At 40.2% G+C, this 27,464-nt stretch overlaps 1 protein-coding gene across 3 annotated transcripts in view; it reads left to right on the top strand.

Moving 5' to 3' along the window:
• AKAP10 (A-kinase anchoring protein 10) overlaps positions 1–27,464 on the top strand; it is a 72,985-nt gene that overhangs the window by 30,075 nt on the left and 15,446 nt on the right. For all 3 annotated transcript variants that reach the window (XM_030827469.1, XM_030827468.1, XM_030827471.1), the window contains 7 exons: positions 6,829–6,913; positions 7,731–7,854; positions 8,892–9,028; positions 12,291–12,435; positions 14,692–14,865; positions 22,149–22,258; positions 26,870–26,952. In XM_030827469.1, the coding sequence (XP_030683329.1) occupies positions 6,829–6,913; positions 7,731–7,854; positions 8,892–9,028; positions 12,291–12,435; positions 14,692–14,865; positions 22,149–22,258; positions 26,870–26,952 (858 nt within the window). The remainder of the gene's footprint in view (positions 1–6,828; positions 6,914–7,730; positions 7,855–8,891; positions 9,029–12,290; positions 12,436–14,691; positions 14,866–22,148; positions 22,259–26,869; positions 26,953–27,464) is intronic.

Below are 27,464 nucleotides of genomic sequence, written 5' to 3'. Positions count from 1 at the left end.
AAAAAAAAAAGACAACAAAAAATGCACAGAACTGACAATTTTGGTTATTGACTAAGATAATTTTTTCTTAACATGGAATTTAGCAGTTCCCTTCCTAATTTGTTTTCGGAGTATTTTTTATATCAGATTATAGCTCACTTTAAAAGTTTCTCGGCTGCAGTCGGCGCCAGGGTCTTTGCCTGGGCCAGGTGGGCTGCAGTGTAGCGGGTGCTCTGGCCTGGCCGCTGCTGAGCAGCTGGGCCAGCAGGTGGCCACGCTCACTGGCGCAGACCACCGGACGGACTGGCTGGCAGCCCCGCACCCGTGCACGAAGTGGGCAGGACAGAAACTTCCGGGGTTGGAAGTCCAGTGAGGCTAAAAGCTGATACCAAAGTCTCCAGGCATCAGGGCTGCAGCCCAAGAGTCTCACGACCAGTGGGCAACTGGATGGCCAGACAAGTGTCTCAGTGGTGGCCGCTCCATCTCAGGGCTTCATCCCACTCCTCAGTGGGCCTGACCTCCCTGGGGCACCCTGAATGTCTACCTGCATTAGCCAGAGCCATCACATGGCCTGTGACTTGCCATTTTTTGCCAGTTGATTGTGCCACACACAGTGTCATTTCTGTGTCATTTGGCACAGCTGGAGGTTCAAGGAGGAGGGCAGCCTCATGTCCAGTCCCAGTTTCACGTAACTTTATTCTTCTGAATAAAGACAATTTGCTAACTTAAAAAAAAAAAGTTTTTCTTATATGTTGGACCCAAATTCTTAGACTTTGACCTGAGTAACAATGACAGCAAGATCAATAAATAGTACACATTTATTGAACACTCACTGTGTCCCAGACAATATTCCAAGCACTTTTTATGGATAAACTCATTTTAACTCCTAAAGAACTTTGTGGGATAAATACAGTTTTTTTATAGATGAAGAAACTTAAGCACAGAGAAATTAAGTACTTTGCCCAAGGTAACAGCTCAGACATGGCAGAGTCAGGATTTGAAACTAGACTCTCACATACCTTAACTGCTGTGCTGTGGCCGTGTTTTTCATACTGTAGGTTGGGACCAGCCTTCTCTTATGCCCTCACCCCCTGCCAAAAAAATAGATTGGGACCAGCCTCCTTTTATGCCCTCCCCCGCTGCCAAAAAAAAAAAAAAGCATATATATATATGATATATATTTGTATATATATTAGTAAACATACTAATATATATATAATATATATTTGTATATATATTAGTAAACATACTAATATATAATATATATTTGTATAAGTAAACATACTAATATATATACTAATATATATATTAGTTTATGTATATATATACTAGAATAAAAAATCAAAGTATCTCAGAGTAGTAAGGACAAACATTTCAGAAAAATGTTTTCATTATATATATACATGTATGTATGTGTATGCTGATTCAACAAATATATTTCTTATAGGTTATAGCAAAATAGTTTGAAAGCTTTTACTGTGTTTTATCAGGAAGACCTTAGGTGAACATATATTCACAGATAAAAGAGGTTTATTTATTCATTCAATAAATATTACATTCTCATAAGTCCTAATATGATGTATTTTTATTCTTCAAAAAAGTTAGTATTTGTGATTTATGAAATAAGACATGTTCTTACACTTCTAGCAGATCTGTCCCAATGCTGGGCTTCTTTAATCCTTAGTGTGGGTACTTTGCACTCACTCACTACTGGAAACAGCAAGACCCCTCTGTTAGTCTCAGCTGTGTTTCTTAAATTGGCCCACTGTACCTTCCAGTTAGCTATTCTGGGGTCCATTTCATGTTGCCTCCATTTTCCTTTTCTTTCTCCCAGACAGATACCTATAACAGCTATAACATAGGCCTGGTGGCTGTTGGTGGCTTATCCCTATCTGCTTGTATTTAAGGGGTACTGTTTCACTGAGCTTTGTTGACAGAAGTTGTCATGAGATTTGAGGTTTTCTGTGTTGTTGCTCTATTTTTATATGGGAATTTGCTACTATCATCGTCCGTAGACCAGCTTTTCTTTTTTTTTTTTTGAGACGGAGTCTCGCTCTGTCGCCCGGGCTGGAGTGCAGTGGCACGATCTCGGCTCACTGCAAGCTCCGCCTCCTGGGTTCACGCCATTCTCCTGCCTCAGCCTCTCCGAGTAGCTGGGACTACAGGCGCCCGCCACCACGCCCCCACGCCCGGCTAATTTTTTGTATTTTTAGTAGAGACAGGGTTTCACTGTGGTCTCGATCTCCTGACCTAGTGATCCGCCCGCCTCGGCCTCCCAAAGTGCTGGGATTACAAGCGTGAGCCACCGCGCCCGGCCGACCAGCTTTTCCTAGTAATACAACAGGGATGTTCTGACTGATTAGAATTTGCCTGTTTGAAGAATTGGTTGGCTAGTGATTTTTTTTGAGGGGAGTCTGTACCAGTTAATAGCCTGACTGGCATGAGGATGAAAAGGAAGGAGTTTCATGTCAAATAAAACACTTAAAATGAAACCACACTGCAACTCTCTTTTACTTAAGCTTAATCAAATTAATGATGATGTAATCCCATGAAGGAAAAGTCTTCTGAAGGATCAAGTTGCTAACATTTTGTGATCAAGGGATTTGAGAAAACCTCTATCCCAGTGTCTATCATTATATATTTTAGGATATTAATTACCTGTGTGGCTGTAGGCAAGTCATTTTTCCTCCTTGAACCCCATTCTTAATCCTGTCCAAATTATTTGTCTCCTCTTGCAGTTGGACTATTTTAATATAGCTGTCCTTCAAGTGAGTTTTGTTCAAAGGAGCCTTCACTTTAGCTCTTACTGTGTACCACTTTGTATAGTCTTGTTTTAAATGTAATCCTTGGCTTTTTGGTGTTGCTATCTAATTACTGTTTTTATGTGAGGATTTAGAGTGATCCAGAATCTATACTTCCACTACCTCCTTCATCTTCCACAAATGTTTAAAGTGGTAGAATTTTAAAAAATTTTGAAGGTACAGCTGACAGAATTTGCTGATGGTTTGGAAGTGAGTGGTATGAGAGGGAAAAAAATGAATAAAGCATGACTGCATTTTTTGTTTGTTTGTTTGTTTGTTTTTGAGACGGAGTCTCACTCTGTCACCAGGCTGGAGTGCAGTGGTGTGATCTTGACTCACCGCAACCTCTGCCTCCTGGATTCAAGCGATTCCCCTGCCTCAGCCTCCCAAGTATCTGGGGCTACAGGCGCTCGCCACCATGCCCGGCTAATTTTTGTGTGTGTGTGTATTTTAGTAGAAACGGGATTTCACCGTGTTGGCCAGGATGGTCTCCATCTCCTGAACTCATGATCTACCCACCTTCACCTCCCAAAGTGCTGAGGTTGCAGGTGTGGGCCACCCCACCCGCCTGCATGACTCCATTTTTTAAAAAACTGAATACCTGGAATTGTAGGGTTGTCATTTATAAGATGAGAAAGACTGTGGGAGTAATGGCTTATGAGGAAAATCAGGAGTTTGGTTTTAGACATCCAAATGGTGAATGTCAAGTAAGGTAATTGGACACCTACATTAGGATTTTATGGCAGAGGTCCAGGTTGGAGACACGTGTTTGGAAGTCATTAGCATATAGATGGATTTAGAGCCACAAGACTGGATAACATTACCATAGGAGTGAATGTAATGAGGGAAGATGAGGTCTAAGGACTGAGTCCTGGGGCATGCCCCGACATTCTGGCAGATGAGGAAGACTAGCAAAGGACACTTCGCTCCTCTTATGACAATGGTATATCAAGAAGTAGTTTTCTTCAGAAAGCCAAGTAAGAAAAATGTTTTTGGGAGGAAATGAAGCTGAGGTAAGTAAGACGAATACTAGGAATTGAATGGATTTGACAACCTATTGTATACTGGTTATCTTAATTACAGTGGGCCATTTTAGACAAAACTTAATTGGAGGAGTCTTAAGAGAGAATAGGAGGAGTGCAACCAGCGAGTATTGACAATTCTTATGAGGCATGTTGCTCTAAAGATGAGCTGGAAGGTGATGTTAATCAAGGTAGCCTGGGGGCGGTGGTGCACACCTGTAATCTCAGCACTTTGGCGGGCCAGGCAGGTGGATCACTTGAGCCCAGGAGTTTGAGACTAGCCTGGGCAACATAGTGAAACCCCATCTCTACCAAAAAAATAATACTACTACAAAAATTCTTCAGGCATGGTGGTGCACACCTGTAGTGTCAGCTATTAGGAAGGCTGAGGTGGCAGGATCGCTTGAGCCCCAGGAGGTCACGGCTGCAGTGAGCCAAGATCATGCCACTGCACTCCAGCCTGGGTGACAGAGCCAGACACTGTCTCAAAAAAAAAAAGGGGGGGGGACAATGGTTTTTAATTTTGTTTTTAAGGTGAGATGTATTATAAGCATACAAGGTGTGTTACAGCATACAAACAGGTATATATATAACATGCAGTCCACACAGCTGATAGGAATGAGGCAGTAGTGAAGGAGAAGTTGATGTAGGAGAGGGGACAGTTGTTACAGGAAAGAAGTCTAGAGGCAAAAGGGATGAATTCCAGTGCTCACATAGAAGATTGCTTAGATGGGAGCAAGGACAATTTATCTAGAGTCACAGGAAAGAATGCAGTACATGGGTAGAGATGCAGGTGAGTTGAAAGATGTGAAAGATGATGGAAATAATTTTCTGATTGCTTCTATATTCTCACTGAAGCAGGAAGCAAAGTCCTCAGTAAAGAGAATAGGAGAAGAGGTGTTAAATATTTGAGAAAGATGTACTGTAGAAAAAAACAAAAAACAAAAACAACTCAGTTTCTCCTTCTGAACTCTCACAAAACAGAACCCTTCCATGACCCTAGTTGTGTGGGGTTTTTTCCCCATCAGCTACCAATTCTGCAGATGATTCTCCAGTGAACACCAACTGGGTGTCCTCTTAAGTCAGTTCAGTTCTCACACTGTCTACCTGGAGATAGCATCAGATCCCACAGATTGAGGACTCTGTCCCACAAGACTGCCCCCACTTCAGATGCCAGTCTCAAGTACGAGTTGTGGCCTGTACTTCTGACTGACATTCTATAAATTGGAGTTCCCACAATCCCCTCCTTGGGTTCAATAAATTTGCTAGAGCAACTCTCAGAACTCAGGGAAATGCTTTACTTATATTTACCCATTTATTATAAAGGATATTACAAAGGATACAGATTGAACAGGCAGAGGGAAGAGATGCATGGGCAAGATATGGGAGAGGGGGCACAGAGCTTCCATGCCCTCTCCAGGTCATGCCACCCTCCAAGAACCTCTACAGATTTAGCTATTCAGAAGCCCCCTTCCCATTCTGTCCTTTTGGGTTTTTTGTGGAGACTTCATTATATAGGCATGATTGATCATTGGCTATTGGTGATCAGCTCAACCTTCAGCCCCCTCCTCCTGGGAGGTTGTTGGGTAGGGCTGAAAGTGCCAACCCTGTAATTCTGCCTTGGTCTTTCTGGTGATTAGCCCTCATCCTAAAGCTCTTTAGAGGCCACTGCCACAAGTCATCTCATTAGCTTTCAAAAGAATCCAGAGATTCCATGAATTTTGGGCACTGTATGCTAAGAAACTGGCTAAAGGCCAGTTGCAATGGCTCAGGCCTATAATCCCAGCACTTTGGGAGGCTGAGGCAGGAGGATCATTTGAGGCCATGAGATCAAAACCAGCCTGGTCAACATAGTGAGACCCCCTTACAAAAAATTTAAAAATTGACCAGGCGTGGTAGCTCTTGTCTGTAGTCCCAGCTACCCAGAAGGCTGAGGATCACTGAGCCCTGGAGTTCAAGGCAGCAGTGAGCCATGATCGTGCCACTGACTCTGGCTTGGGCAACAGAGTGAGACCTTGTCTCAGAAGAAAAAGGAAAAAAGAAAAAACTGGGCAAAGACTAAATAACATATTTCACAGTATCACAGATTTGTATTGTCTAGGAAAGTGAATGTAAACAGACCAGGACACTAGTATGATCCCTGGGTTTCATGAAGGTCCCACTAAAGTCATGAACACAAAGTGAGACTAGGCATCATGTTATATGGTTTTTCCAGCCATGTTTAACAGCTAGCTAAACAGCTAATTGTTTCACTGCAGTTTATTTAAGCAGTTCCTTATTTTAGCACATTTCATGTTTTAAAATTTCTACCAATAATATTTTGATAAACTTTTTTACAGATAACTTCACAAATCCATAATTTTTAAAGTTATAATCCTAGAAATAGAATTGCTCATTGAAAGGGTATGTTCATTTTTAAAGCTATGCTAGAAACTGCCAAATTGCCTTCAGAAAAAGGTGTTTTAATACACTAACACTAGTGTAAGTTTTCCTGTGCCGTTGCTCAAGTATGCATATTATTAAAAACAATGTTGTGCCAGTTTACTAGATAAAAGGTGTAGTGCCTCCTTATTCTAATCTATTTGATTACTAGTGAGTGTGTATGTCTTTTCACGTTGGTCATTTTATGTTTGTTCCTTTGTGGATTGTCATGTCCTTTGCTCATTTTTCTTTTGGGACATTTCTTAGTAGTTTATAAGAGCTCTTGGTATTTTAATGATAGTAATCTTTTAACTGTCATGCATGCTGCAAATTTTTTTTCTGTTTGCCTTTGTATTTTGTTTTTGGAGGGTTTCAATGTATAGGAATTAAATTTTATGTTGTTAAATCTTTTGATTTCTGCTTTTGCATATGTACGTCAAAAGACTTTCCACTTTAAGATCAGGTGTTAACCTGTATTTTCTTTTAGTTCTATTTAAAACCTCTTAATTTATATGCCTATGCTGTTAACTCCCAAGTTGATTCACAAGTGTATATAGATAGTTTGAATTTAGTGGCAATTTAATTATTTACAACTTCTTTTGCAGCAAAGATTTGTGGAGAAGATGGACAGGTGGATCCCAACTGTTTCGTTTTGGCACAGTCCATAGTCTTTAGTGCAATGGAGCAAGAGTAAGTTAGTTCATATTTTCACATTGTGCATCCTAGGGAATTTGGGTTCATTGTTAGAAATGGGCTTCACTCAGCTAAAAACAAAGTATTTTTGAAGATTTAAATATTTTGGATATTTACAAGATCATATAAAGCATACTCTATCTTGGTTAATAGTTTCTTTTAAATATAAATTATGTGAACTCTTAAAATTTTCATTTTCATTTTCAATGTTAGTATTTCCTAAGTTAAAATAATTTGTTTTTAGTTCTGAAATCATTTGGGGAGTGATAGAGGCTGTAGTGATTATGACTATTGGAATTGGTTTATTTATTTAGATAACGCATGTCTTCAGATGGCTCTCCTAATTTGTTAGTTCGGCTTTAAGCTAAATGGATGCTATATAACTAAATCCACATAGATTTGTTGAAATGGCTCCAGAGGTTTTTTAGATTTATTACTAATGTGTGTGCCCTTAAAAAAAATCTATTCATTCTTTCACTTAACATTTATCAAAAGAGTGCTCTGTGTAAGACGTGGTTAGGCATAGTACCGGTCTTGAAGGAAGTTACAGCCTAATAAAAGACATAGGGCATGTTCTTTGGTTACTGTAATATGAAGTGGCATGTGTTCAATGTCAGGGGAGAACTACAAAGTCATAAAAAGGTGGGAGAGATTACATACAGGTAAAGGAATCAGGAATGACACTATGGGGAGTGAGATAGTGTTGACCTAGGCCTTTAAGATACAATAGGGACAGTATGGAAAGAGTATATTTTTCCCACTTAAACTCTTTCCTTGGTCGTTCCCTCAAATTTTCCCTTTTGTCCATATGCAGGCACTTTAGTGAGTTTCTGCGAAGTCACCATTTCTGTAAATACCAGATTGAAGTGCTGACCAGTGGAACTGTTTACCTGGCTGACATTCTCTTCTGTGAGTCAGCCCTCTTTTATTTCTCGGAGGTAAAGTCTGCATTTCCTTTCACACTCTATTCGAGCATTCCAGCCTCTAACTATCAATGCTGGGGCCCTGTCTATAGGAAATAACACGGAAGAGCCAAGTCATTTCCAAAAAGATGTATCATTGTTTCAAGTTGTTTCTGATGGCAAGAGTAATTTAATAATACATTACAGAGGACATGAAAATTCAATGTATTAAATAACTCTAATTTTGAAAAACCTAATTAAACTACTGCATGTAAGAGAGTGCATGTTTTTAATTATTTGGAGCTATTTTAAGACCACAGAGTTTGAAACTTGCTTCCAGTGCATAAATTGCAGACCAGACTTCAGAAGAGAAAAAGAAAAGTAGTAAATTTTTTCTTATGCTCATCATTTTTACTTTAGCTGCTTGATAGGATTGCCCAGTGAAGAAGCATTTGCAACAGACAATGAGTATATTAATCTTTTTGAGGCATACAGTTTAGTATAATGCTATTTGTTAGGCTTCAACAAGTGAAAATATTTTGTTGGAAAGCAAATGAATATTAAGTAGAAAGAGGATTCCCAGTCTCACAAAACAGTAATTTAGACACTTGATTCTGCATCTTTACAAGAATACAGGTACTTAGTTGATTTGTTTTTTCACTCCGTTTCTTTGCCATAAGTTTAAATCAACAATTTGTTTAGGTTAATATGTCCTCATGGAATGGTGGAAATGATCAGATATAAATTATTTGGTTTGGTTAGTTTACTCTTTATATGTTTGCTGGCAAGGAACCACAAATCCAATTTAGTATAATTTTTACTCTAGTTCACTAAAAGTTTGCATCCAGCTCTGTAGTGTTTATTTCTTGTTAATTTTTTTTTTCCTCTAAAAGAATGCTTTAAAACTTTTCAATCTCAAATGACTGTAACTTGCTGACAGGTGTTAACTGAAGAAGTAGATCTTTTTGTTTTTTGCTTATGACCTGTATTTTAATATTTGAGCTTATAGATTAGAGATGGTGAGAGAATTCTGTTTATAGTCTTATTTTCCCTTGTGTATTTTTTCTTCCTAGTACATGGAAAAAGAGGATGCAGTGAATATCTTACAATTCTGGCTGGCAGCAGATAACTTCCAGTCTCAGCTTGCTGCCAAAAAGGGCCAATACGATGGACAGGAGGCACAGAATGATGCCATGATTTTATATGACAAGTGAGTTATATTGACAGATGCATTCAGCAGATACTTATTGAGCATTTGATATGTTTTGTGGAAATAAAGATGAATAAACTCAGTCTCTGTTGTCCAGGAGCTCACAGGAGGCAGCATAAAAGCTGCTTTTTATATGGTGTTTGTAAAGCTTTGGGGGTTCTTAGAACAAAAGTTTCTGCTGGGAAAGGGGAGATGTATGTGGGGTAAACAGGATGGCAGTGGTGGTGTTCAAGGAGTGTTTCCCAGAAGAGAGATTTTGTTTGGATCCTAAGGAAAGAAGGGAATTTTGCTACCCAGAGAAGGCAGGAAACAACATTCTAGGCAAAAGCATTGGCACAAAAGCCATGAAAACTTAGGGGAAGGTGGCACTTTCAAGAAACTTGAGTTTAGATAATCAAACGGGTGGGGAATAAATATGAGGATGCTGGTACTAATTGGAACAGATTGTAAGGGACCTTGAATGCCTGTTTATGGGTATATTATACTTTCTGTATAGGTCTGCTCAGCCATGTTGTTAAACGAATTAGTTTTTTATTAGTTTTCACTGAAAATGAGAGGATAGAAACATCGTACAGTGAACAAAATTGAAACTATCTGGTCAGGCAGATGATGAGCTCGTGGCCAGCTCTGTAACATATGGTATTCTTCTCATTTAACTTTTCTTACTCTGTAAAAAACGTAATTTGTGGTCAGGCACGGTGGCTCACTCCTGTGATTGCAACACTTTGAGAGGCAGAGGCGAGTGAATCGTTTGAGCCCAGGAATTTGAGACCAGCCTGGGCAACATGGCAAAACCCCGCCTTTACTAAAAATACAAAAATTAGCTGAGCGTGGTGGCGTGCGCCTGTTGTTCTAGCTACTTAGGGGCCTGAGGCAGGAGGATCACTTGAGCCTTGGGAGGTCAAGACTGCGGTGAGCTGTGATCTACTGTACTCCACCCTGGGCAGGGCAGCAGAGTGACACCCTATCTCCAAAAAAAAAAAAAAAAGTTAATTTGTTATTTGTATCCTTAGGCAAATGCTAAAGGGGTATCTTGGAGAAAAGTCCACAGATGTTAGGGTTTGAAGACATCAGTAGCATCTAGGCCAGTGGTTCCTGAACATTAGTCTGTGGGCTCTTGCTGGGCTGTCTGCATAGAAATCACCTGAGAGCTTATTAAAACTAGGTTTTCAGGCCAGGTGCGGTGGCTCACGCCTGTAATCCCAGCACTTTGGGAGGCCGAGGCAGGCGGATTACCTGAGGTCAGGCGTTCAAGACCAGCCTGGCCAACATGGTAAAACCCCGTCTCTACTAAAAATACAAGAATTAGCCAGGCATGGTGGTACACACCTGTAATACCAGCTACTCAGAAGGCTGAGGAAGGAGAATTGCTCGAGCCCGGGAGGCGGAGGTTGCAGTGAGCGGAGATCATGCCACTGCACTCCAGCCTGGCTGACAGAGGGAGACTCTGTCTCAGAAAAAAAAAAAAAAAAAGGTTTTCAGTCTGGGCACCGGTGGCTCACGCCTGTAATCCCAGCACTTTGGGAGGCCAAGGCAGGCAGATCACTTGAGGTCAGGAGTTTGAGACCCGCCTGGCCAACATAGTGAAACCCTATCTCTACTAAAAACTACAAAAATTAGCTGGGTGTTTTGACGAGTGCCTGTAATCCCAGCTACTAGGGAGGCTGAGGCAGGAGAATTGCTTGAACCTGGGAGGCAGAAGACTGCATCTCAAAAAAAAGGTTTCCAGTCCCCCCGTCTCAGAAATTCTGATTCCCCAGGTTTGAAGTATGACTAGGAGTCTTTATTTTTAGAAGACATACCAGATAATTCTGATAAGTAGCCAGATTAGGGATATAGTCTGATTTTCCTATTTTGCAAGTAAGGAAAATAAGGCCCAGAGAGGTAATGATTTTCTCAAAGTCACAGAACAAATTAGTGGCAGAACTTGGACTGGAATGCAGTTCTTAATATTCTGTCCAGTGTTTATTCTGGTACAATATGTTTGTAGAAGGTATTATATAAGAAACATTGTTATATAGATGTTGAGATAGGAAGAGTTTACATTTAGAAATTTGGTCTAAAGTGCCTGAACATTCAAGTCGTGGAGGAGTATTGACCAGCTTATTCAATACAACATAGGAGATTCACATTTTGTTACAAAAATGCTGATTTAAAAGGAGAGTTTTCTTTTTTTTTCTTTTTTATTTTTTGAGAGGGAGCCTTGCTCTGTCACCCAGGCTAGAGTGTAGTGACGCAATCTCGGCTTACTGCAACCTCCACCTCCTAGGTTCAAGCACTTCTCCTGCCTCAGCCTCCTGAGTAGCTGGGATTACAGGTGCGGGCCACCATGCCCAGCTAATTTTTGTATTTTTAGTAGAGACAAGGTTTCACCATGTTGGCCAGGCCGGTCTTGAACTCCTGACCTCAAATGATCCACCCACCTTGGTCTCCCCAAGTGCTGGGATTACAGGCGTGAGCCACTGTGCCCAGCCTACTTGTTTTTGTATCCTATATATGCATCATCATAGTCATGCATTATCAACCTTTGTATTTCTGTCAGGAGATAGAAGCCATTAGAGTGCTTGGAAGAGAGCTTTTTTTTTTTTCTCGCATTTAATACTTTTTTTGTATTCATTTCATAATCAGCTTACCAAAACATTACCTGCATTATACCCCATCAAGGTAGAAATCTTTGTGTTATCAATATTAGTTACTCCCTTTCCACACCAAGTCATCAGTAAGTCCTATTCTATCCAAATAGGTCATATCCATCCAGCTCACCCCTCAGTGCTGTTTTGTTTTGAATTTGTACATGTTTACTCCTGATGCCTCATAGTTATGATGATGTGTTCTTATTTTATTCTGTGCATACAAATTCTCAGCTCGCCTTTTAGGGGAAATGACCATGTCTGCCTTTCCTATAAATTCATTTCTATCTATCCAGTCCTCAACAGAGAATAGGTACCCATAAATATGTGATGGTTAGTTTCTTTGCCTCAGTTGTAGTCTGATCCTTACAGCTTTTAAACAACAGGAGAGTTCACCGTCAAGAACTAAGGATGGTTGGCAGGCAGATAGAAAGGTAGCAAGTTGACCCAGCTGTCTTTGGGGAAGTGGGAATAAAGAAAGGTTACATCAGCACTGTCATCACATAGCTGTATAGTTCTAGGCCTGCAGGCTCAATCAAGTAGCCTTTTTTAAGATTCTCTGGAGGAGGTGCCAAAAGTTGCTTATACTTGCTATGGAATTTGATTTTACTTTGGATATCTTTTTACCATAGATACTTCTCCCTCCAAGCCACACATCCTCTTGGATTTGATGATGTCGTACGATTAGAAATTGAATCCAATATCTGCAGGGAAGGTGGGCCACTCCCCAACTGTTTCACAACTCCATTACGTCAGGCCTGGACAACCATGGAGAAGGTAACCCAGAACTTCAAACGTATTAAACTACAAGAAGTTTTATTGGTAGAACTCATAAAATAGAAGGTGGGAAAACCAAGGAGAATAGCACAGTGGAAATTGAAGCAGTCCAGCACAGTGATTAAGAGCAGAGGCCTTGAGTCTGGCCTGGTATGTACAGTCACGTGCCACATAACATTTTAGTCAACAGTGGACTGCATGTACGATGTATAATCCCGTACGATTATAATGGATCAAAGCTGGCAGTGCAATAATAACAAAAGTTAGAAAAAATAAATTTTAATAATTAAAAAAAACTAAAAAGTTAAAAGAATAAGAAAAAAATTATAATGGAGCTGAAAAATCTCTGTTGCCTCATATTTACTGTACTATACTTTTAATCATTATTTTAGAGTGCTCCTTCTACTTACTAAAAAAACAGTTAACTGTAAAACAGCTTCAGACAGGTCCTTCAGGAGGTTTCCAGAAGGAGGCATTATCAAAGGAGATGACGGCTCCATGCGTGTTACTGCCCCTGAAGACCTTCTAGTGGGACAAGATGTGGAGGTGAAGGAAAGTGATATTGATGATCCTGACCCTGTGTAGGCTTAGGCTAATGTGGGTGTTTGTCTTAGTTTTTAACAAACAAATTTAAGTTCAGATCTGTATCATATAAAGAATGTAAATTTTCAGGGTAATAAAATTAAAATGCAGAGAGAAAATGCAAAAATAGTTCTTACTAGATGTGTGCATGTAAGGAACTTAGACTAATTTTAAGAACACTGTCAAGACCCTAGTAGTTAAGTAGGAAAAAAAGACATAAATGATTCATTCAACAAAAACTGAGTATTTCTGTGCTAGATGGTAGTGTTACAGTGGTAAACAAAAGAAATGTGTTTCTGCCATCCTGGAGCTTAGTCTACAAAAAAGGCACATATTGGCCGGGCACGGTGGCTGACACCTGTAATCCCAGCACTTTGGAAGATTGAGGCGGGTGGATCACCTGAGGTCAGGAGCCCAAGACCAGCTTGGCCAACATGGCGAAACCTCAGCTCTACTAAAAATACAAAAATTAACTGGGTGTGGTGGTGGTCACCTGTAATCCCAGCTACTCGGGAGGCGGAGGCAGGAGAATCACTTGAACTTGGGAGGCAGAGGTTCTAGTGAATCGAGATCACGCCACTGCATTCCAGCCTGGGTGACAAGAGCGAAACTCTGTCTCAAAAAACCAAAAACAAACAGCAAAGGCACATATTAAATATGAACATAAACATTTACAAATTATACTGAATGAGTTCTCATGTTTATTATTTGCTTGTCCAGTTATAAACTTTTCCTTCATAGAATTAGAAATATAAATAATAAACATGAGAACTCATTCAATATAATTAATAATTATTAAATGTAAATAAAAACATCTATGTACAATTAGGCATTTATTTAAGAATTATTTGGAAAAAAAACACAATGTGGAAACAGATATTTTGATATATTGCTAGTGATTCAAATTGATAATGTTGTTTTGAAGAGTAAAGTGACCATATATATCAAAGTTAAAGTTTAACTCATCAATCACATGCCTGGTGAGTTATCTTAAGGAAATCAGTTTGAAAGTAAAATCAATATATGCACAAAGACTTTAATATTTATCATAAACCAGAAAAGTCGAGTTTCAAATTATATCCTATGGACAATTTTCTGCTAAAAAGCATTAATATCAACTTTATGTAATACTTTCATGACAAATATTTTGGGGGAGAAAACCCAACAAAATTACATGCATTGTAATTTTTTTTTTTTTTTGGAGACATAGTCTTGCTCTGGTGTCCAGGCTGGAATGCAGTGGTGTAATCTCGGCTTACTGCAGCCTGTGTCTCCCAGGTTCAAGCAATTCTCCTGCCTCAGCCTCCCGAGTAACTGGGATTACAGGCGCTCACCACCATGCCCGGCTAATTTTTATAGTTTTCAGTAGAGATGAGGTTTCATCATGTTGGCCAGGCTGGTCTTGAACTCCTGGCCTCAAGTGATCCATCTGCTTTGGCCTCCCAGAGTGCTGAGATTACAGGTGTAAGCCACTGCACCCAGCCTCATGCATTATAATTTTAATTTGTAAACTGTACAAAGGGATAATACTTATAGTACAACAAGAAGTAAAAACATTTGTTGTAGGTAGTTAACATTTGTAACCAGTAGAATTATAGGTAAAATTTATTTGTTTAAAATAGCTTTAGTTGGATTCGATTTCAACTTTAAAATAATGCTTTTCCTGTCTATCAGGTCTTTTTGCCTGGCTTTTTGTCCAGCAATCTTTATTATAAATATTTGAATGATCTCATCCATTCGGTTCGAGGAGATGAATTTCTGGGCGGGAACATGTCGCTGACTGCTCCTGGCTCTATTGGCCCTCCTGATGAGTCTCACCCAGGGAGTTCTGACAGCTCTGTGTCTCAGGTATGGATTGATTGCATCTGCCATTAGGGAGAAAAGCATACACATCCTTTCCTTCACATCCCAGTAACAGATCCTATTTGTAAATTTTAAGTTGCGGAAACAAAAGATAAATAAAAGCTGGGCACGGTGGCTTGTGCCTGTAATCCCAGCACTTTGGGAGGCTGCGGTGGGCAGATCACATGAGGTCAGGAATTCGAGACCAGCCTGGCCGACATGGTGAAACCCCATCTCTACTAAAAATACAAAAATTAGCCAGGCATGGTGGCAGGCACCTGTAATCCTAGCTACTTGGGAGGCTGAGGCAGGAGAAACGCTTGAACCCAGGAGGCGGAGGTTGCAATGAGCCAAAATCACGCCACTGCACTCCAGCCTGGGTGACAAAGTGAGACTGTGTCTCAAAAAAAAAAAGAGAGAAATAAAATTAGTCCACTTACTATCTTCTAATCAAAGTATTTGTGGTAACTTACAATATACTGTATTGTAAAGTATCATGCTGTTTCATTTAGGCCATTATTCTATTTGAATCTGTGGCTGTTTCTCTTAATAAATCAAGTAATATGGTATATATTCATAGCCTCTGGAGAGCTCTTTATGTAAGTATTTATTTAGGATACTTTTTGTAAAATAAGTGAGTGAATTCTTAGGTCTCCTTTTTTTTTCTCTTTTTCTTTTTTATTTTTATTTTCTTGAGACAGGGTCTCCTCACTGCAGCCTGGAAATTCTGGGCTCAAATAATCCACCCACCACAGCCTCCTGAATAGCTGGGACTAGAGGCATGCGCCACCATGCCTGGCTAATTTGAAAATTTTTTTTGGCCAGGTGTGGTGGCTCACGCCTGTAATCCCAGCACTTTGGGAGACTGAGGCAGGCAGATCACGAGGTCAGGAGATGGAGACCAGCCTGGCCAACATGGTGAAACCCCGTCTCTACTAAAAATACAAAAATTAGCTGGATATGGTGGCGCATGCCTGTAATCCCAGCTACTTGGGAGGCTGAGGCAGGAGAATGGCTTGAACCAGGGAGTCGGAGGTTGCAGTGAGCCGAGATCACGCCACTGCACTCCTGCCTGGTGACAGAGCGAGACTCCATCTCAAAAAAATTTTTTTTTTTAAATGATGGGGTCTTGCTGTATTGCTCAAGCTGGTCTTGAACCCCTGACCTCAAATGCCGCCTGCCTCAGCCTAGGTTTCTTTTTTTTTTTGTAAAGAGACAGGGTCTTGCTGTGTTGGCCAGGGTAGTCTCAAACTCCTGGCCTCAAGCATTGCTCCCACCTTGGCCTCTCAAAGTGCTGGGATTACAGGCATGAACCAGTTCCTATAATGTTATGTTTCACTCAAGGCCTTTTGATTTCATTTTGCATTACTGTGCCACATTGTGTATTTCCTTAACCTTTTTTGGGTTTTTTGGAGTGCTTTCCTATGTTAAACCATACCTGATTCTCCTCAAAATCACACAAAGTAGAATATCCTAAGACAAGAAATCTAAGGAGGCATAAAGAAGTTAACTGATTTTATTGAACTCACACAGTAAATGATAGAGCCAGAAATATTCCCCTTCTAGTGTTCTTCACCATCAGCTTAATATAGCTTAATAATTTTCTAATTACTATTGACAAATAAATAACCGTTTGAATTTTCAATACTGGGCCTTGGATAAATTTTCCTAATTTCTAAGACAGTATTATCATATTGCCATTTACAAAGCTCTCCTGAGTATCTTTTTCTTCTGTTAAGTTTACCTAGGAGATAAACTGCTGAGTATGGTTGCCATTTTGGTTTTTTGATATAGGTTAGAATGTCTTAGGTTTTTTTTTTGTTTGTTTTTTGTTGTTGTTGTTGTCATTGTTTGAGACAGAGTCTCGCTCTGTCGCCCAGGCTGGAGTGCAATGGCACGATCTTGGCTCACTGCAACCTCCACCTCCCGGGTTCAAGCAATTCTCCTGCCTCAGCTTTCTGAGTAGCTGGGATTACAGGCGTATGCAACCATGCCCAGCTAATTTTTGTGTTTTTAGTAGAGAAGGGGTTTTACCATGTTGGTTAGGCTGGTCTTGAACTCCTGACTTTGTGATCTGCCTGCCTCGGCCTTCCAAAGTGCTGGGATTACAGGCATGAGCCACTGCGCCTGGCTGAATGTCTTGTTTTTGATTAGGCACTTAAAAAAGGCCTAGGTACTAACCATAAAATATATTTTATACCTTTTGTTGATACTATATATATAGAAAACTGCACTTATCATAACCTTAGATACCTTGAAGAATTTTCACAAGCAGAACTGACCCATGTGACCCAGCATCCAGATCAAAACAGCATTATCAGCCCCTCCAGAAGCCCTTTGGGCCCCTTCCATTCACTGTCCTTCTTGTCACCAGGATAGCTACTATCTTGACTTTTGATGGCATAGATTAGCATTACCTGTTCTTGTCATTTTATAAATAAAACCATACTGTGTATTCTTTTCTTGTACAGCTTTATTGTACTAATTCACATTTACATCATACAATTCAGTGGTTTTTATATGGTCACAGAGTTAGGTAACCATTACCACATCGATTTTAGAAAGTTTTTTTCACTCCAGATAGAAACCCCCTTTACTTAAACTCCAAATCCCCCACTCCACCAGCCCTAGGCAGCCACTAGTCTACTTTTTATCTCTATAGAGACAATAGATTTGCTTATTCTGGACATTTCATAAACATGGAACCATTATATTATGTGGTCTTTTGTTGCCAACTGTCTTTCACTTAGCATCATGTGTTCAAAATAGCATCATGTTATCCATGTTTGGCATGTATCAGAACTTTATTCCTCATTATGGCCAAATATCCCATTGCAAGGATTTATGACATTTTATTTGAATTATACCCTCATTTCTGCCATTATCAGTAATGCTGCTGGTGACCATTTGTGTACAAGTTTTTGTGTGGATATAGGTTTTCTTTTTTTTTAAATTTGAGGTGGAGTCTTGCTCTGTTACCCAGGCTGGAGTGCAGTGGCACAATCTCGGCTCACTGCAACCTCTGTCTCCTGGGTTCAAGCAATTCTCCTGCCTCAGCCTCCCAAGTATCTGGGACTACAGGCACATACCACCACACCCAGCTAATTTTGTAGTAGAGACGGGGTTTCACCATGTTGGCCAGTCTGGTCTCGAACTCCTGACCTCAAGTGATCCACCCACCTCAGCCTCCCAAAGTGCTGGGATTACAAGGGTAAGCCACCATGCCTGGCTGTGGTTTTCATTTCTTTTGTTGTATATACATAGGAGTAGAACTGCTGAGTCAAGTGGTAACTCTTAAACTTACTGAAAAACTGCCAGAGTGTTTTCCGAAGAAGCTGCACCATTTTGCAATCCCACCAGCAGTGTATGAGGTTTACAGCTTCTCCACATTTCATTGGAACTTATTATCTGTTTGGCTGTTTTTAAAAATGATAGTCCTTCCAGGAAGTTCTACTTCATTGTGGTTTTTGCACTTCTCTGCTGAATAATGAAGTTGAGCATCTTTTCATTTGCTTGTTGGCCTTTGTTCTAGCTTTGGAAAAATGTTTATTCAAATCCTTTGGCCATTTTTATTTATTTATTTATTTATTTATTTATTTTTGAGACCAAGTCTCACTCTGTCAGCCAGGCTGGAGTACAATGGTGTGGTCTCAGCTCACTGCAACCTCCGCCTCCTGTGTTCAAGGGATTCCCCTGCCTCAGCCTCCCGAGTAGCTGGGATTACATTTCAGGCACCTGCCGGCATGCCCGGCCGATTTTTGTGTTTTTACTAGAGACAGGGTTTCACCATGTTAGCCAGGCTGGTCACGAACTCCTGACCTCAGGTTATCTGCCCGCCTAGGCCTCCCAAAGTGCTGGGATTACAGGTGTGAGCCATTGGGCCCGGCCTAGATTTTCTTTTTTCTTTTCTCTTTTTTTTTTTTTTTTTTTTGAGAAGGAGTATTGCTCTTGTTGCCCAGGCTGGAGTGCAATGGCACAATCTCGGCTCACTGCAACCTCTGCCTCCTGGGTTCAAGCGATTCTCCTGCCTCAGCCTTCCCAGTAGCTGGGATTACAGGTGCCCACCACCACACACAGCTAACTTTTTTTGTATTTTTTTTTAGAGACAGGGTTTCACCATGTTGGCCAGGCTGGTCTCAATTCCTGACCTCAGGCGATCCACCTGCCTTGGCCTCCCAAAGTGCTGGGATTACAGGCGTGAGCTACTGGGCTCCGCCAGTTTTCTCATTATATTGCCCAGGCTGGTCTCAAACTCCTGGGTTCAAGTGATCTTCCTGCCTTGGCCTCCCAAAGTGTGGGGAGTACAGTCGTGAGCCACCTTGCTCAGCCCCTTTGCCCATTTTTAAATTAGATTGCCTTTTTATATTGAGTTTCAGGAGTCCTTTATACATTCTAGATAAATGTCCCTTATCAAATTATATTATTTCCAGGTATTTTTTTCATTCTGTGAGTTGTCTTTCCTCTACCTTTTAAAAAAGGTGTTTTTTTTGTTTTGTTTTGTTTTGTTTTGAGATAAGGTCTCATTCTGCTGCCCAGGCTGGAGTGCAGTGGCACAATCACAGCTCACTGCCACCTCAACCTCCTGGGCCAAAGTGATCCTCTTACTTCAGCCTCCCGAATAGCTAGGGCCATAGATACGCACTATCACACCCAGCTATTTTTTTCTGTTTGTAGAGACAGGTCTTACTGTGTTGCCCAGGTTGGTCTCAAACTCTAGGCTCAAAGTGATTCTCCCACCTCTGCCTACCAGAGTGCTGGGATTACAGGTGTGAGCCACACACAACCTGTCTTCGCTATTAATAGTGTCTTCCTGCCTCAGCCTCCCGAGTAGCTGGGATTACAGGCACCCACCACCATGCCTGGCTAATTTTTTTGTATTTTTAGTAGAGACAGCGTTTCACCATGTTCACCCGGCTGGTCTTGAACTCCTGACCTCAGGTGATCCACCTGCCATGGCCTCCCAAAGTGCTGGGATTACAGGCATGAGCCACTGCACCCGGCCAAAATATTGCCATCTTAATAGTATTGTCTTCTAATTTGTGAACATAAATGTATCTTCATGTATTTATGTGTTCTTTAATTTCAGCAGAATTTTGTAGTTTGCAGAGTAGAAGCCTTTCACCTCTTTGGGTCATTTATTCCTATGTTTTAAGTTCTTTTCAATTCCATTATAAATAGAATTGTTTTCTTAATTTCATTTTCAGATTGTTTGATGAGAGAGCACAGAAATACAAGTGATTTTTACATGTTGATCTTGCAACTTCAACTTTGCTAAATCTGATTGTTAGCTCTAATAGTTTTCTTGTGGATTCTTTAGGATTTTCAATATATAAGATCATGTCATTTATGGATAGAGATAGTTTTTTTTCTGGCTAGAACTTATAGAACAATGATGAGTAGAAGTGGCAAAAACAAAAATCTTTGTCTTGTTTCCTATCTGACAGGGAAAGCTTTCAGTTTCATCATTTAATATGATATTAGGTGTGGGTTTTCAATAAATGTCTTTTTTCAGATTCAGGAATTTCCCTATCATTCCTGATTTTTTAATGCTTCTTTTTTTAATCATGAAAGGGTGTTGAATATTGTCATGTTCTTTCTGTATCAGTATAAATGATCCTATGGGTTTTGGGTTTTATTCTGTTGATGTGAAATATTAATTGATTTTCAGATGTTAAACCAACCTTGCATACCTGAGATGAATCTCACTTGGTCATGGTGTATAATCTTTTCAATATGCTGCTGGATTCCATTTACTGGTATTTTGTTGAAGATTTTGTATCTGAACACTTAAGATAACATTTACACTCCATCAGAAATCAATTGACCATAAATGTGAGGGTGTATTTGTGGGTTCTTGATTCTCTTCCATTCCAAAGATAGACATACATCCATCTGTATGTCTGTCTTTATGCCAGTACCATACTCTCTTGATTACTATTGCTTTGTAATAAGTTTTGAAATCAGAAAGTAAAAGTGAGATTTTGGTATCTGAGTAACAGTCCTCATAGAATTAGTTGGGTAGTATTCCCTCTTTATTCTAGTCCCTCTTTCTTTTTTATTTAACTGTGTATCTTGGAGATTGTTCCTTCTTAACACATAATGAGAGCCCCTTTCCCTACCCTCCCACCCCTGCTGTAGAGAGTTCTATAAGTGTCTGTTCAATTATTTTATTTACTTAACCTATTACTTAGTTGGGGACATTAAGCTTGTTTGTGTCTTTTATTTTAAACAATGCTGCAATGAATAATCTTGTATATAAGTCGTTTTCCATCAATATAAGTCTCTCTGTAACTGAATTTTTAGAAGTGGAATTTCTAGGTCAACCTATGGCTCTGTATTTCACAAAAATACCAATTCTGGTTTTTCTTGTGGAGGTGGGGAGTAGGAGGTAGAATGCTGGAGGGGAACTTGCTGTACTCAGCTAGCTAGTCATTTTAGAAAGGTTTCCTTAGCTCCTTTTTGTCATATGGCCTCACCAAGAATCAAAAACATTCCTATTTACCCTGTAAACATGGGGCCTTACTACCCGAGATACACATTTCTGGATGGGTGACAGCTTTTCACATTGAAGAAATAATGCTGTGAGTACAGCACATTTGTTGGAACTTAGGTTGTTAAGAATGTTTTATAAATTCATATATTATACATTTTATTTTATTTTTTAGTTTTTGAGACAGTCTTCCTCTGTCACCCAGGCTGGAATGCAGTGGTGCAATCTTGGCTCACTGCGACCTCCATCTCCTGGGCTCAAGCGATTCTCATGGTTACAGGCATGCACAACCATGCCCAGCTAATTTTTGTATTTTTAGTAGAAACGGGGTTTCACCATGTTGACCATGCTGGCCTCGAACTCTTGGCCTCAAGCGATCGGCCTGCCTCAGCCTCCCAAAGTGCTGGGATCCTTGTATTGGGTAGAAGATGAATATTGAGGGCTGCATGGTGGCTCATACCTGTAATCCCAGCACTTTGTGAGACTGAGATGGGAGGAGTGCTGGAGCCCAGGAGGGTGAGGCTGCAGTGAGTAGTGATCACACCATTGCACTTCAACCTAGGGATTAACAGGCTTCAGTCACTGTGCCCGGCCTGCACATTTTAATATTGTGCTTTCCTCTTTTAGCTATAGTATGAGGTTACATTTCAGAGTCATTGTTAAGCATCTTAATAGTGACGAGGTTGAGTGAAAGTTACTTCTATTTTAAACACTGAAGAAAATTTTGTACAAATCTGTCACATTCCAAGCCCAGGACTGATTGTTTCGTATACTTCTAATTTTACAATTTCTATTGTAGTCCAGTGTGAAAAAAGCCAGTATTAAAATACTGAAAAATTTTGATGAAGCGATAATTGTGGATGCGGCAAGTCTGGATCCAGAATCTTTATATCAGCGGACATATGCCGGGTAAGCTTAGCTCATGTCTAGAATTTTTACAAGTGTAAATAACTTTGCATCTTTTAAAAATTTTAATTAAATTTTACATTTTTTCTAATCTATTATTATATGCCCAGAACTTTCACTTAGAGTGTGCAGTATAATGTGGTGGTTAAGTGTAAAGGCTCTGGAGTGACTTCCTGGGTTTTAATCTTGGCTCTGCCATTTATTGGCAGCTGCTAACCTCTTGGTATCTCAGTTTTTTCATCTGTAAAATGAGAATAATAAAGTGAAAAGATGCCAACATCATTTACTCTTCGCTGCATAACTGACACTTGGAAAAATTATTCTTTTTTAATAAATTAATAATTAACTTGGTTATTCATTTTAGTTTAATAATTAAATAATTTTTAATAATTAACTTGGTTATTCATTTTAGCTTGTAATAAAAAGATAGTGATTCATAGGATATGCCACTTTCTGAAATTTACCACAGATCCAATCATAAAATCACTTTCTCTTCCCTAAAGATGGCTTGATTAACATGTAAAGGTGTGTAAAGGCTTGATTACCCTACCGTGATCCGTACCCCAGTTCCCAGCAGTACCATGAAAAAGGGATTTCAACATATTTAATTACTTTCAGTAGAAAGTAACAGTGGTAGGCCAGACGCGGTGGCTCACACCTGTAATCCCAGCACTTTGGGAGGCCGAGGCGGGTGGATCACGAGGTCAGGAGATTGAGACCATCCTGGCTAACACGATGAAACCCTGTCTCTACTAAAAATACAAAAAATTAGCCAGGCATGGTGGCGGGTACCTGTAGTCCCAGCTACTCAGGAGGCTGAGGCAAGAGAATGGCATGCACCTGGGAGGCGGAGCTTGCAGTGAGCTGAAATCGTGCCACTGCACTCCAGCCTGGGCAATGGAGCGAGACTCTGTTCCAAAAAAAAGAAAGTAACAGTGGTATTAGGAGACTGAGGAGCCTGGAAAGTACTTGAAGGAAGTAAAAGGTTTGTTTGACCACACTGTATTTGGAAAGCCAGCTTTTTCAGCTGTGTCAGCTTTGCATAGTGATTTTTAGTTCTTTTAGAAAATAATGGACAAGGCTGGGCACGGTGGCTCGTGCCTGTAATCCCACCACTTTGGGAGGCCGAGGTGGGCGGATTACCTGATCTCAGGAGTTCGAGACCAGCCTGGGCAACATGGTGAAACCCTGTCTCTGCTAAAATACAAAAAGTTAGCCGGGCATGGTGGCGTGTGCCTGTAGTCCCAGCTACTCTGGAGGCTGAGGCAGGAGAATTGCTTGAACCCGGGAAGTGGAGGTTGCAGTGAGCCGAGATCGCGCCATTGCACTGCAGCCTGGGCGACAGAGCAAGACTCTGTCTCAAAAAAAGAATAATAAAATAAAAAGGAATGGACAGTAAACCTAAATGAGTTCATTCCCAAAGATGATGTTATTCTTAAGGAATGGTTCATTTATTTAAGACCTTACATAAAGTCTATCAAATGCGTGATTTTTCACTTCTGTAATTGTGTGTGTGTATAATGTAAATACATATGTTTTTGTTTTGTTTTGTTTTTTTGAGACGGAGTCTCCCTCTGTCGCCCAGGCTGGAATGCAGTGGTGCAATCTCAGCTCTCTGCAACCTCTGTCTCCTAGGTTCAAGCATTTCTTCTGCCTCAGCCCCCCAAGTAGCTGGGACTACAGGCACGTGCCACCATGCCCAGCTAATTTTTTGTATTTTTAGTAGAGACGGGGTTTCACCGTGTTAGCCAGGATGGTCTCGATCTCCTGACCTCGTGATCCACCTGCCTTGGCCTCCCAAAGTGTTGCTATTACAGGCGTGAGCCACCACGCCCAGCATGTATTTTTTAAATGTATAAAATGAAGCAGAAAAGATAAATGATAATTTTTCTTCATCTTGAAAGATTATCTTCACCAGGCGCAGTGGCTCACACTTGTAATCCCAGCACTTTGGGAGGCTGAGGCAGGCGGATCACTTGAGGTCAGGAGTTCGAAACCAGCCTGGCCAACATGGTGAAACCCCGTCTCTACTAAAAACAAATAAATGGTTTTCAATATGTGTTTTAGTTTTATGATTTTAGCATCTTTCTGAAATTTTTCTCAAGGCAAGTAAATTTGTATCAGTTGGTATATCGGCACCTATCTATGAAATAACTTATTAGGAAGGTATCTCTAAAATAAGATCTACTTTGCCTGAAATAAACTGATATATTGCTGTTCACAGAATTTTTCTTTTAACCAAGTTGACAAATGCATTATTCTTGACCTCAAGTGATCCACCTTCCTCAGCCTCCCAAAGTGCTGGGATTACAGGCATGAGCCACCGCACCTGGCATTATTCTTACAAAAATTAAATTTCTAGTTAAGTTTAATGTCGCCTTTGTTCATGTACCATTGCTTATTTTCTTCCCTTCCTACTCACAGTAATCATTCTTATGGTGTGCATTTTTGTTTGCTTATTTTTATGTAATTGATACTGCGCTCCATTCTATACGTTGTACTTTCATTGACAGTGAGTTTTGGACATTTCTATGTTCATCTATGCAGACTTACCTCATTTTAACTACACTGTAGTATTCGGTATATAATATTTACTATAACTCGTCACTGTAGCAGAGCATCTCATAGTGTATGTATTACTGTTTTGCCATTTTGGTATCAATGAGTATTTCAGTCATTTGCAGTTTTTCCCTCTTATACCCAGTATTACAAAGGATCTCCTTTTATATGCTTCTTTGTACCAAGAAGCAGATTTAAAAAATTTTTTTTGAAAAAAAATTTTTTTTTTTTTTTTTGAGACGGAGTCTCGCTCTGTCACCCAGGCTGGAGTGCAGTGGCGCAATCTCGGCTCACTGCAAGCTCCGCCTCCCGGGTTCACGCCATTCTCCTGCCTCAGCCTCTCTGAGTAGCTGGGACTACAGGCGCCCGCCACCACGCCTGGCTAATTTTTTTTTTGTATTTTTAGTAGAGACGGGGTTTCACCGTCGTCTTGATCTGACCTTGTGATCCGCCCGCCTCGGCCTCCCAAAGTGCTGGGATTACAAGCGTGAGCCACCGTGCCCGGCCGAAAAAATTTTTGAAAAAAATGAAGTCTATGTTGCCCAGGCTGGTCTCAAACTCCTAGGCTCAAGCAGTCCTTCCATCTTGGCCTCCCAGAGTGCTGGGGTTACAGGCATGAGCCACCATGCCTGGCCTAGATTTTAAATTTTGATAGCTCTTACAATTTACTTTGTAAAGTATCTGCATCATTTTATGTTCTCACCAGTCATTAATAAGAATACCTCATACTTTTGGCTGGACACAGTGGCTCACGCCTGTAATATCAGCACTTTGGGAGGCTGAGGCGGGCAGATCAAGAGATCGAGACCACCCTGGCCAACATGGTGAAACCCTGTCTTTATGAAAAATACAAAAATTAGCTGGGCATGGTGGCACGCCCGTAGTCCCAGCTACTCAGGAGGCTGAGACAGGAGGATCACTTGAACCCGGGAGGTGGAGGTTGCAGTGAACTGAGATCGCACCACTGCACTCCAGCCTAGCAACAGAGCGAGACTCCGTCTCAAAAAAAAAAAAAAAGAATACTTCAGACTTTTCCAGTCTTAAGTTTTTGCTAATGAGATTGAGTTTCTTTTGGTATGTCTCTTGATTGTTCAGCTTTTTTCTTTTATGAATTGACTATTCATCTCCTTTTCACATTATTTCTGTTGGGTGATTTTATTAGTGACTTGTTAAAATTCTGTATATTTCTTCAGCATGACACTTCATTATTCAAAAAAAAAAGAATTCTGTATGTTTCTCAATACTAATCATTGGTTGGTAATACCTTAAAAATAAGACCCTTACTGTATTTTTTGCTTTTTTTTTTTTTTTTTGGAGATAGAGTCTTGCTCTGTTGCCCAGGCTGCAGTGCAATGGTATGATCTCGCCTCTCAGCTCACTGCAACTGCAACCTCCACCTCCCTGGTTCAAGTGATTCTCCTGCCTTAGCCTCCTGAGTAGCTGGGATTACAGGCACCCACCACCACACCCGGCTAATTTTTGTATTTTTAGTAGAGACAGGGTTTCACCATGTTGGCCAGGCTGGTCTCAAACTACTGGCCTCAAGTGATCCACCTTCCTCGGCATCCCAAAGTACTGGGATTACAGGCATGAGCCACTGCGCCTAGCCACTTTTTGCTTTTTAACTTTGTTTTATAGTACTATAGTTTTAGTATAAACAAACGTATATATACACACAACTATGGCTTTATAATATATTTCAATCATTGTTAGAGCAAGGCCTACCTTTTGGCTGCTTCTTTTACAAAATTGTCTTGGCTATTCTGGTGCCTTTTTTCTTCTTTGTGAATTTTAGAATTGTGAATTACCTGTTGACTCACCATGTTTTGTAAACCGTTTGAGGATTTTGAATGGAATTGCGCTCAATTAAAGATTATCTTGCTTTCTGTGCAGCAATGTTTTATTTCAAATAATCCCTACTTTAAATTACATAGGATAGCTATAAATTGTGTTTCTGGCTTTCTAGATTTAGATGAAACGCTTAAAATTGATTTTTTTCTCCTAAATTTAAAACTGATTGTTAGAAGTTATAGTTTAATGTTCATCCTTATTTAGGAAGATGACATTTGGAAGAGTCAGTGACTTGGGGCAATTCATCCGAGAATCTGAGCCTGAACCTGATGTAAAGAAATCAAAAGGTTTGTGGTGTTTTTATACTTCATATTAAGCCTTTACTCACGTTAGTGATTGACTGTAAGTCAAAGACCACTTAAGGTTTCAACTGTTTATTTTATAAAGTAACCACTTTATCTTTCACCTTGTGTTTATAGTCACAAGTAAGTACAAGGGCTTCTGTAGTTACATCTTTATGCAATCTCTGAATCAAAAGTTAGTGAACTTGCTTTGCCACTCCAGAAGGCACATGAATATGAAAAAGCATTGTCTGTTTTCTTATTTAATGGCAAAATACCCAACGTAAGTTGGACTTAATGTTTGAGACCCTTTATTTTATTAAATTATTATATTTTTTCTCTTTTCTTTTTTTCTTTTTTTTTTTTTTTTTTTGAGACGGTTTTTGCTCTGTCACCCAGACTGGAGTGCAGTGGTCTGATCTCACCTCACTGCAACCTCTGCTTCCTAGGCTCAAGTGATTTTCCTGCCTCAGCTTCCTGAGTAGCTGGGACTACATGTGCACACCACCACACCTGGC

This window comes from Nomascus leucogenys, chromosome 14 (assembly GCF_006542625.1).
Source record: "Nomascus leucogenys isolate Asia chromosome 14, Asia_NLE_v1, whole genome shotgun sequence".
Lineage (NCBI taxonomy): Eukaryota > Metazoa > Chordata > Mammalia > Primates > Hylobatidae > Nomascus > Nomascus leucogenys.
This window is presented reverse-complemented; position numbering and strand designations above follow the sequence as displayed.